The 13,095-nt window shown below is 32.1% G+C and overlaps 1 protein-coding gene across 1 annotated transcript; it reads right to left on the bottom strand.

Annotated features, from left to right (window-relative positions):
* Window positions 1-5,207: 5,207 nt before the first annotated feature.
* On the bottom strand, window positions 5,208-5,838 carry LOC149184569 (protein S40-6-like). The gene has a single exon (XM_089418942.1). The coding sequence runs from the start codon at window positions 5,712-5,714 to the stop codon at window positions 5,214-5,216; it is 501 nt and encodes a 166-aa protein (XP_089275068.1). The 5' UTR covers window positions 5,715-5,838; the 3' UTR covers window positions 5,208-5,213.
* Between the last annotated feature and the right edge of the window lie 7,257 nt (window positions 5,839-13,095).

Here is a 13,095-nt window from a genome sequence, read left to right as displayed (position 1 = left end):
GAAACCATTAATATAAAATTCACCAAATCACTCATTTACGATTTCACCACCCCATAAATTTTAACAAAATATCATTAATAAAATAATTAGCCTCATCTCAACATATAAATGTGTATGCTACCATTAACATAATATACACCAATCACTCATTTAAAGCTTCACAACTTTATAAATTTCTAAATTCAAGCTTCTATAATCCATATTAAACAATTAAGTAAAGAAAATATTTTCTTAATAACCTACAAATTTTAACAAAATATCATTAGTAAAATACTTGTTTTTCTATCCTTACATTCATTGATACAGCTTTTAGAAAAATAAACTTTATAAATAAATTATTCCTTTACCATCCGTGTCAAAATTCTCCCTCAATCTGTTTCTTCAGAGTGATTCAATTGGCACAACAGCCAACATGGCCTTTCATGCTCTTAGTCTTCGTTCTTTTTCCACACTTGGATTCAACAGCCACCACATATTCATGCACGCCACGACATACTGACAGTGGCCAGTAAAGCAGGAATTACAAAAAAAGATAACTGTAGCCATTGGTTTTTTCTATACAGCGAAAATAATGGTTGCAGAAACTGTGATTCCAAGATTTCTTTGGCAGGCTACATCAATAGCCAGTGTTTTGGTGGAGTTATACGTAGAATCCAAGATTTCTTTTGCAGGCTACATCAAAAGCCAGTGTTTTGGTGGAGTTATACGTAGATGTAGATATGTGCAAATCCTCAGATCTGTATTTTGATGGCAAATTATGGGATATTTTTAGAATCTGATAATTGAGAGAGACAAATTATTGGACGTTTCCTAACCATTAAATTTCGGGCGCAATCAACAGCAAAAACCAAAAACAAAAGCAATTCCAATACCCTCAACATTTAGAGAAGTGGCAACAAAAGTTATTCCTCTAACAACTTCGTCTTTCACTCCGACTATGCGTTGCCTTCTCCTTCAAGGCAGACTACACATTGCAGATCAAATCTGTGCTCTGCACCTGATGCTATGGAGAAACAAAACATATTACTTTTTTCTCATTATAATCTTGGCCCTTTATAACTCACTTATTCTCAATTATTCTTACATGAAATCTAGAAAGTAGACATTATTGCACATCCTTGTGTATTAGTTGAATATAATATAATAGTATACAGGTTTATTTTAAGGTTAGACAAACTACTTTGATAACAGTGTTACAGTGTTATTATTTAGTTGAATAAATATTTCAAATAAATAAAATAGAAGTTAATTAATTAAAAATATTTTACAAATCAATTTAGATCTAAGCTAATTCCTAAATATTAAAAACAAAATTTTAAAATGAACACTACCTATAATAAACAATAATCTCATTCCAAAATGCAAATGATGAATTTGCTGACATTTTTCTTAAGAAGGAAGTAGTGCACCAAATTTGCTCCACTTCTACACAGTCCCTATAATAAGCAATAATCTCATTCCAATATGCAAATGATGAATCCGCTGACATTTTTCTTAAGAACGAAGTAGTGCACCAAATTTGCTCCACTTCCACAAAGTCTGTAGTTTGACCTTTCAATTCGACTCCAAATCTCCTATAATTTATTCATATGGTTATGAAAAGTGTCCTGAAGTTTTATTCATATAGTTATGACATGCCTTGAAGTGTTTGAAGTTTTATTCATATGGTTATGATTTGTGTCTGGAAGTGTTTTGGAGATTTGAACTTCATTTTTATGTAGGCATTCAATGTATTTTGTTAAAAAAAAGTTTAGTCAAACAATTTCCTAATTTGTAGAAGGTGGTTTTATACTAGTAGAAAACTAAATATTTTTAGGTAATTCCAATCTTAAAGGGAAGACATAATATGTTTTTATGTATATATGATTTAATTTTGATTAAGAAAAGGGTTGGTCATTGAGTGATAGAGAAAAGACATTGTGCATTGTATAATTTTGATTGAAAATTTTAGTGAATGATGAAGGTCAAATTCTACATGTTCAGGATTCCTATGTAATCATTTATATTGATATTTATCTCCTGATTCTGTCTTTATATTCTATTATATCAATGTTTAAATGTTATCTCTTCAAGTGAAACTAATTTATTTCAGAATTCATTTCCAGGTGCTCTGTTCTAAGAAACTAAACATTTCAATGTTTTTCCTCCACCACAATATCTAAAATTCATCCTCAACTAGATCCTTTAGATATTATCAATTTCATTATTCCTCTACTCACCTCTCTAAAACAAAATTTGACAAACACACCATAAATATTTCCTACCTTGTCCCCATCTAATGATCATTCATTTTCCCATCATAGAACTGAAAATCATTAGCTTAATGTGACTCCATTTTTAATGGATTTTCCCTCTCCCCTCTTATCAAACTGTTGAAATTATTCTACCTTAATCTGTAGACCTAGCGTAAGATCCAAAATATTTCATAAGAGAGAGCCCTCTTTTGCTTTGGAAGGGCTAGATTCCAGCCCTAAATATTGGTTTGTGTTTACCTTTAGGCTTTGGGTTCCCCTCCTCAGTTTGGAGGAACTAAGAAGTGCTAATAGTTCCGAAGACCTACTAATTTGTAATGGAATTAATAAGTGGTCAACCTCCAACTAGATGACTTGTATTGATGGGCTTCGCAGTAGTGTTGTGGATTACGCAATATCTAATATCCATGTTCTCAATGGCGTTGTAAATTTGACCTCCTAAACAACCATGAGCCTGATTTTGACCATAAAACTCTAACTCTGAACCTTGACTTTCATACTATCCACATGCAGGAGAATTGTGATAAATAAATTGGATATCTTCTTAAAGTATTTAAATTGTGATTTAGATTGCTTAATGTATAATGATAACATTGATCACACCTACCACAATTTTACTACAACCCTTTCAACTAGTACAATTAACAAGTTCCCTAATGAGGCGCTGTATAAAAATAATAATAGAAGTTCCAACCCTTGGTATCATGATGATAATTGTAAAATTTCCAAGAAAGCGTTTAGAGGTGCTCCTAATGAGGTAAATCTTGGAAAAATAAATATGTACAAAGGTCTTATCAAAAAGAAGAAAAGATCCTATATCACTCCTTTATAAACAGGACGTAAGCATCTTCTTCACCTTTCTAAAGTTGAGGCCATAAAGCTTTGGAGGAAAATAGTTGTTCTAAAACAAAAGAAAATAATTTGATCCCTTTAAAGAATTGGGATATGTATCTTAAGAATCTTTATGATTCCCCTGACAGGAGGAACCATTTTGAGCACTCATATAGAGGAGTATATCTTCTCTTTCGAAGACATTGAGTTCAAGATTAAGAAACTCGCTAATGGGAAAGCTATGGATATTGAAGGATACCATGTTGAAATTATCAAAATGGGAAGGTTTTTCCTCATCCCTCATATACACAAATTCCTCAATCTAACAGTGAAGCAAGGTATCCCTAAGCCTTGGATGCAAAGCCTTATTTTTCTATCTATAAAAACTGGGATAAAAACATTCCATTTAGCTATAAGACCATTATGATTAGCCACATTTTCTCCAAGTTGTATGGACTCATTTTGGAAAAGGATATTAACCTTTGGCTTGAAAGCAATGGTAAAAGATATAAAGGGCAAGGTAGATTTAGGAGACATCACCCAATTATAGGTCATCTTATTACTCTTAGAATCATTGTGCAAGAATTTCACAACAATAAGATTGAGCTCTTATGTTGCTTTGTTGACATTAGAAAAGCTTTTGACCTCTTCTTCGGGATAAGCTATGGAAGAGGCTAGAAGAGATAATGGTTTCTCCCAAGATGAGAGCTGTTGTGACTAGGTTATATGAGAATGTTATTGGCAAGTTTAGGACCATTGAGGGTTGGTGAAAAGAAATTACATGCAATTTCAGAGATAATCAAGGATGTCTCTTATCCTCTCTTTCTGGATAAAAAAATGTTTCTTATCCTCTTTCTTAATAAGGATGAAAATTAGATGTTTTAGGTTCTTGAGAAGTTTAAATAGTATGAAGCTCCTTACAATGTGATATTAACATGAATTTAGAAAAAAAATATTTATTTATTTTTATTTAAAATAACTAAAATATATATATATATATATATATATATATATATATATATATATATATATATATAAATTATTAAATAAAATAAATTAATTTATTAAATAAAATTATATTAATAATTTTGCCAACTCACTAAGTTAGTAGAAAGAGATGGTTAGTTTTATTAAATAACACTATATTAATACTTTTGTTCGACCAATACAATTTCTACCTGTCACTTTTTATTAAATTTCATTTTTGTTATATATATATATATATATATATATTCAATTTGCTTATATTATTTTAGGTTCTTGAGAATTTTAAATAGTGTGAAGCTGCTTACCATGTGATATTAACATGAATTTAGAAAAAAAATGTTTAATTTTTTATATTTAAAATAACCAATAAATATATATATATATATATATATATATATATATATATATATATATATCAAAATTATTAAATAAAATAAATTGATTTATTAAATAAAATTATATTAATAATTTTGCCAACTCACTAAGTTAGTAGAAAAAGATAAAGAGATACTTAGTTTCATTAAATAACACTATATTAATACTTTTGTTCCACCAGTACAATTTCTACCTGCCACTTTTTATTCAAATTTAATTTTTGATATATATATATATGCTTATATTATTTATGTTTCTTTAAATATGGCCAATAAATTTAAACAAACAATTTTCATTTTCATTCACCAGGGTTAAATAAATCTGTCCATACGTCCTTTTTATCCTTTTTATAAGAACTTTACAGTGTGTTCACAAAAATTGAAAACAAATAGATTAACCATAAATCTGTCCATGCCTTTTATAGGAACTTTACAGAAACTATTCAGTGAATAATTTATATAATATTTCTTATTTTAGGTTATTAGTCAAACCAGCGAAACTTCAACGGTTCCATTCCGGACAAAATAACAATTTCGGTTCCAGCCTGAAAGACTTCCGAATTGCGAAATACACTATGTGCTATATGTGAATGGGAATTGCGAAATACACTACGTGGTGTGTGTGAATCTATGTATCAGAAAGTAGTGACGATCCCCTTAGGAACGATACAAAATTCATCATTCATGCAATAAAACAAAATAATTAGACAAAGAAAAATACCTATTTCACAACCAAATATCCTTCCTTTTAGAGGAAGACGGTTATTTTTCAGCCAAGAAATCCGGTTTGCTGCCACACCGCGTTTCGAACCCGGTTCATGTCTCGGCTCTTCAGCCCGACCCCTAGCCAGACGGAGGATGTATTAAAAATCCGACGTCGGGCGTGCTCCCTCGCCAGGTACTCGTGCGGTGGCAGCCTCTCCTCCTCCTCGTCGCCGGCCATCTCGAAATCGTCTGCATCGCGGTACTGCTCTTTCCGGCTGTCGACTCCCAGTATTTTGGTCCAGTCAGGCACGTTAACGGGCGTCGATTGATGATGGTGTCGGAGCCCGGCGGACGACGAGGATTCAAATTGCCCGTCGTTACAATTCTTATCTTTGCTATCCTCAAGATCGGCATCCAGCTCTACGTCGACAGGCCACAGGTCTTCTTCCCACAGCTCTATGTCTATACTCCCTGACGATGACATCGGATATGATCTATCCATGTGATTCGATTCGAACCAGTGAGAGGGGTTCTTGATCATGTAGTGGCCACTTACCACTTCCATCCCTACCAATACTCTAATTTGTTTTCTTGATTTTCCACGGAGGACGATTCTTCAACAGATCGTTTCCAGAGACAGACAATGAGTGTATTGGGCTTGGTTCAAATCCCCTCCCGGCTACCGCCCATGCCCATCTTTTCACCCTCCACACTTGAAACCAACCTCTATTTATTCTGCTCCCTCCCCCCTGCATTTCACTTCATTTCGAGCGTATTTCATTTCATTTTGCAGGCATTTGGGTTCGTTGACAGGTCATGGAACTCACTACGTACTTGGTTTACCACGCCTCAACTTTAATTCCTATGAAAGCTATTGAAATAGAACAAAAGGTGAGCCCATCAGCAGTGACGTTGTGTGGGGACTTCAACATTAAACATTGGTGCACAAATTTATTTTGTGAAATCCAAGGGTGGGGAATTGTTGTTGAGGAAGGCCATGCCGTCATCATCATATTTTTAACACCAAGTCTGTCTTCATATTTTATTTCCTCTTAAAAATATGTCTCCGTTTCATTGGCATATTCTTTTAATCTTAAAGATATGGTAGTCAGCTAATAGATTTTATGATGTACATCACACCAAATAGAATAGTTTGTTTTTATGATGTACATGACAGTGAGTAGTGATATATTATTTTTGAGTTTATAGTCCACATCATCTTCGCACACAAATTGCAAATTGCGCAGAGGATATATTGTGAAATGTTGACTTCATTGCTTTGTAGTTGAGAACTGTTAAGGGTTTTTTTTTAACAACACCTCATCTCAACGTAACGTATATCAAAGGTTAGTATTTCAGGGGGCGAGCAGTTGCATACAGAGCTGTAGAGATGGTGAAAATTGTTGGAAGAATCATCGTATTTTTGTAGAATCAGTAATTTTCATCTTGGGGATCTTAGTTACTGTTTGTTACGATTTACCAATAACCGCAAACTTCCACATGGTATCAGAGCTTGGACCCAGTTTCCATTCCCCGAGTTGCATTTGAGGGGAGTGTTGGAAGAATCACCCACCTCTATAAAATCAGTAGTTTCCACCCTCGAGATCCTAATTACTGTTTGTTAGGTTTACCAACACCTGCGGGTTTTTGGGTATTGATGTAACGGCAAATCTCCACAAAAGTTATATTATCATTGAAAAGGTGGAATTAGAAACGATTGTCCAACCTCTGATTTGGTTTAATTTTGATTTTTTTTTACCAACCTCTGAAAAACAACATCCAGTATTAATTAGAAATAACACGTTACGCTTAGAAAGAACAGCGTACGCTTTAAAGGTTTAGTACAAATAATAAAAGTTGGAGGAATATTGAAATTTTGAAAAGAGCCTCACGATAGTGATTGCTAAAAGTGATTGTTCAATTACATTGTCCATCCTTTTTCTTCCGAGTTGCTAACAGTTGGTCTGAATTCTTCGCGGATCTCTTATTGCTTTCGTAAACTGGGCCTTTTCAATTCCATCTTTACGTCTATTGCAAACATTGAAAAATATTTTGAAATTGAATTGGGACTCACGGGAATGAGGTCAATTTTTTTTACCTCAATTCTATTTAATTGATTTCAAAATATTCTAAAAATGGATGATAGAATGAAATTCAATGCTCAATTCTCCTGGTTTTACTATAAACCATAACATATCAACACATGTATAATTATTGATGCGCTGATGCTGTCTGCGATACATATCAACTAGTGCTATGACTTGTCATTGTTATGTATATTCGAACGAGATTATCGCTTATTATAGGTAGTGTTCATTTTAAGAAATTGTTTTTAATATTTAGGAGTTAGCTCAGATATAAATTGATTTGAAAGATAATTTTTAATTAATTAGTATCTATTTTATTTATTTGAAATATTTATCCAATTAAATAATAACACAGTGTTATTATCAAAGTAGTTTGTTTATAAAGATATTTTTTAATTTTATTTACTTGAAATATTTATTCAGCTAAATAAATAATAACACTGTGTTATCAAAGTAGTTTATCTAGCTTTAAAAAGACATGTATACTATTATATTGTATTGAACTGATACATAACGATGTGTAATAATGTCTATTTTCCAGGTTAGAACAATTGAGAATGACTGAGTTATAAAAGGGCCAAGATTATAATGAGAAAAATGTAATATGATTTGCTTTTCCATCGCATCAGGTGCAGAGCAGAGATTTGATCTGCAATGTGTAGCCTGCCTTGAAGGAGAAGGCAACGCATAGTCTGAGTGAAAGACGGAGTTGTTAGAAGAATGACTTTTGTTGCCACTTCTCTCAATGTTGAGTGTCTTGGAATTATTTTTGTTTTTGGAGTTGATCGGGCCCATCTCTCATAGTAGATTTTCGGAATATTCAGAAATCTAATTGTTAAGAAAATCTAACAGTTAAGAAAGAATACTTTCGAATATTCAGAAATCTAATTGTTAAGAAAGAAAGCGAGACGTAAAATAATTGATCTCTTCATTATCAGATTCTAAAAATATCATATAATTAGCTATCAAAATACCGACATACAAACAATTCCAAACACCAAATTACACATATCTATATCCACGTATAACTGCACCGAAACACTGGCTATTGATGCAGCCTGCTAAAGAAATCTTGGAACCACAGTTTCCGTAACCATTTTTTTCGCAGTATAGACAAAACCAAAGGCTACAGTTTATTTATTTTTTAATTCCTGCTTTACTGCCCACTGTCAGGATGTCGTGGCATGCAGAACGAATTCGGGCAAGAATATGTGGTGGCGGTTGAATCCAAGTTTGGAAAAAGAATGAAGACTAACAGCATGAAAGGTCATGTTGGCGGTTGTGCCAATTGAATCACTCTCGAGAGACAGATTGAAGGAGAATTCTGACGAGGATGGTTAAGGTATAATTTATTTATAAAGTTTATTTTAACAATAGCGGTCTCAATAAATGTAAACAGAGAAAAACAAGTATTTTATTAATGATATTTTGTTAAAATTTACAGGGTATTAAGAAAATATTTAATTGTTAAATATGGATCATAGAAGTTTGAATTGGGAAATCTGAAAGGTTTCTAAGTCTTAAATAACTGTGTTGAGATGATGTTAATTATTTTATTAATAATATTTTGTTAAAGTTTATGGGGTGATGAAATCTTAAATGGGTAATTTGGTGAATCTTATTTTAAGGGTTTCTTTAACCTTCTTAGATTTAGAGCTTGTGCATAATTTTAGTCAAACTGTAACTAAAATTAAATGGGGTTTACTAGATACTCTATGTTTTGAATATTGTTGAATTTATGTTTATATTAAAAGGATGGTGAATTTATATAAATTTATTTTTTTATATTATTTTAAATGAACATTTAACAATCATTCATTAATTTCAAAATATTGAATGAGTATAAATTGAAATCACAGTATATAGAGTTTAATCTAGAATCCTTTGCCCAAGAAAACCATAAAAACTTATTTTTATAAATCTTTATAGACACCGATCTATTGGATGCATCAATCCCTTTACCTGAGCACTAATTCATCAAAATATTGTGTAGGTTGGCGACATCAGTGTCCTTGGCTAAGCACCAACTTAAGGTCTTCATACACATAGTACTTCTAACTTCCCCTACATGTATGATACTTCATGCATTTCACAAAATCACCATAACCTTACCTTTCATGCCCAAGCACCTCTCCTTGCTTGATATCTTAAACATATTGTGTAGGCTAGAGACATTAGTGTCCTTGGCTAAGCACCAACTTAAGGTCTTCATACACAAAGTACTTCTAACTTCACCTGCATGTATCATACTTCATGCATTTGACAACATCATCGTACCCTTAACTTTCATGCTCAAGCACCTCTCCTTGCTTCATATCCTAAACATAGTTTCAAAAATTGTTACACTTAGCCTTCATGTCATAGGAAACCTCATAATATCATTCCATGTATATAAACATTATCAAGAATTTCTCAAATTGCATTATTCCTACATACAATGATCAAGATTTTTCAAATCATTTTCATCTCTCTAATATGCAAATAGCTCTCATGAATCTAAAAATAATATAAGTGATTATCTCTGGTTTACTATAAGTGTCAATACCAATTATAATTTTAAGAGAATAGACAAAATTAGAATTTTAAACCAAGAAAAAAAGATCTTAAATTGTATGCTTCTAGAGAGAAAAAATCATTGAAATAATATATATGCAAAATAAAGTATAATTGAGTTTTACATAATACTTTGCAAGTTGTAACTAATCTATATATTTTATATTTTATTTTATTTATTTATATTTTCATTTTATTACTTTAAAAATATTAATTATTTAAATAATAAAAATTTATTTTTATTATTAACCCTTACTTAAAATATATTAAGTATTTAAATAATAAATATTAAATTATGCAATAAATATGAATAAGTCTCCATTAAAAATTACACATAGTAATATTATAAATATGCATGATTAAAATTTTTATATTTTAAAATTATGTAATAAAAAATATTTATTTTCAACAAAAAAAATTATGTGTGTGTTTTTATTTTTAATTTTTAATATGTAATAGATTGTAGAGTTTAGGCTTCTGTGATCCATATCAAGTTTACAAAAGATTTTTCGGCGAAAATCACATGAAATATCATTTGCGGACGCGTTTCGAACCAACCAGTGTGGTTCATCGTCAGGACAAGTTGGAGAAACAGATCCAGCTTAGCATGCTAAATACACCGAGCAAAGCCTCCAACGGCTAGTTTGACCAACCGCTAATATTGACTTATGGAGAGGGATCAAAACATTTTTAATAAAAAGGAGATAAGTTATAAAAATAATTTAAATTAGTGGTAATAGTTTATTAATAAATAGTTAAAAATTATAGGTTAATTATTCTTTAAAAGTAAATTAGTTGCAAAGGACCACTTCTATGAATAAATTAAATGGGAATACGAGTTAAATGTGAATAAAAATAACTAAATAATAAAAATAATAAAATAATAAATAAATAAAATAATAAATAAATAAATAATAATAAAATAAAATAAATAACAATAAGATAAATAAATAAATAAATAAAATAAATAAAAATACAAATAAAAATATAAATAAAAAATAATAAAAATTAAAAAAATTAATAATAATAATAATAATAATAATAATAATAAATGAATAAAATAATGAATAAATAAATAATAAAAATAATAATAAATAACAATAAATAAATAAATAAATAAATAAAAATACAAATAAAAATAAAAGTAATAAAAATAATAATAATAATAATAATAAAAATAAATAAAATAAAGAACAATGAAAATAAAAATAAATAAAGATAAACTAACTAAAACTAAAACTAAAACTAAAAATAAAAATAAAAATAAAAATAAAAATAAATAAATAAATAAAAATAAAAATAATAATAATAATAATAATAATATAGATAAATAAATAAATAATAATAATAATAATAATAATAAAATAAATAAATAAAAATATAAATACAAATAAAAATAAAAATAAATCCAATAATAATAAATAAAAATAAAATAAATAACAAAAAAAAAGAAAAAGAGATGAAGGAGACGGAAAAATGACTAAGAAAGGAGAGCCGGGACCCAACACCTACTGATTTTCCAGCCATCTTCTCTGTTGAGATTGTTAGGCCTCTTTTCAATCTCCAGCGCTTCCCTAAATTTCCGATGATGGAAGTGCGCAACCTTGGCAATAACACTAGCCTCCTCAATACATACATGATGATTGGTTTTTTCAGCATGCTCCGCTAAAGCGGAAGACTTAGTTCGCCTATGTCTAAGGTCCGTTGAATGCTCACTAATCCTTTGATTAATGGAGCGACCCGTCTCCCCAATATAGGGGGTCCCACAAGAACAAGGGATCAAATACACACCTTTCATATCTTTAGGGTCGATAGGATCCTTCACTGATCTAAGCGATGCACGAATGGTGTTCAAGGGCCTAAAGGTCACAGGGACATTATGCCTCCTGAGAATCCTTCCAATCTTATCAGTAGTCCCTTGAACATACGGAATATGGACACCTGGAACCCGCTCCTTTGGTTCCCTTTTAGACAGAGAATTCTGGGAAGCTTTAAGGAAAGCCTTCAGACCCATGTATCTACTATAACCATTCTTGACAAAGACATCAAGGAGATGGGATTTCTCCTTCTCAAAGCTCTGCTTATCAGAGATTCTTAGGGCTCTAGTAGCAAGGGTATTGAGAACACCCATCTTTTGAGCCGGAAAATGGAGGGAACTAGCATGAAGATACTACTCAGTATGGGTTTTCTTCCGAAAAACTTGGTGGGCGAGGGAACCATCACTATTCCTAGAAATAAGAATATCGAGGAATGGAAGGCAACCATCAACTTCCTGCTCTTTAGTGAACTTAATGGCAGATGATTGATTATTGAGATGATCGAAGAAGAGATCTAATTCTTCTTGGCCGTGCGACCAGATAACATTGGTATCATCCACAAACCTTTTCCAAAGCTTAGGCAAAAGGCGGGAAGAGCTAAGAGCCTTGGACTCAAAATCCTCCATAAAAAGATTCGCAACAACCGGGGAAAGGGGTGAGCCCATGGCAACCCCGCAGGTTTGCTCATAGAACTCTCCCTCAAAACAGAAAAAGGTGGAAGTGAGACAGATCTCAACTAACTTAGCAGTGTCAGGATCAGTTAGACGGTTGATCACATCCATGGCCTCATTAATAGGGATGCAAGTGAACAGGGAAACAACATCAAAACTAACAAGAATGTCCCCAGGGTCAAGCTTGATGTCCTTGAGCTCCTCAATAAATGAAGCCGAGTCTTTTACGAAGGACTCCGTACGACCAACCAGGGGCTTAAGCTTTAACGCAAGGAACTTAGCAAGAAGGTAGGTCGGACCTCCAATGGTATTGACAATGGGCCTTAAGGGGGCTCCATCCTTGTGAATCTTGGGGAGACCATAGATTCTGGGAGTGATAGGGTTGCTTTCAATGAGTTTATGGTGCAAGGGACTCATTGAGCTAATGGATTTAATGGCAAGGGCCACATTCCTAGCAACCTTCTTTAAAGGATTCTTGGGAAGCTTTTTGTAGCTACCACTATTTTGAAGATGATCCAACATCTTGCTGCGGTAATCAGCCTTGTTAAGGATGACGGCTGCACCACCCTTGTCCGCCTTCAGAACGATGATATCCTTGTTTTGGTTTAAGGATCTGAGGGCTGCAGACTCTTCCTTGCTAAGGTTGCTCTTAGGGGGCTTAGCCTTTCTCAAGACAACCGCACAATCTTGCCTAATAGTATCCTTGATCCTATCAGGTAAACCTCTGATCCCATACTCTATGTCACAAATGATATCATCAACCGGGATCTTTTTCGGGGCTAAGGCAAAATTTAAACCTTTACCCAAAACTTTAAAAA

The sequence above is a fragment of the Pinus tabuliformis genome, chromosome 3_2, assembly GCF_031772625.1.
Source record: "Pinus tabuliformis cultivar Carrire ecotype Pingquan chromosome 3_2, CPIR1, whole genome shotgun sequence".
Lineage (NCBI taxonomy): Eukaryota > Viridiplantae > Streptophyta > Pinopsida > Pinales > Pinaceae > Pinus > Pinus tabuliformis.
The sequence above is the reverse complement of the archived record's forward strand: the minus strand, read 5'-3'. Positions and strand labels throughout refer to the sequence as shown.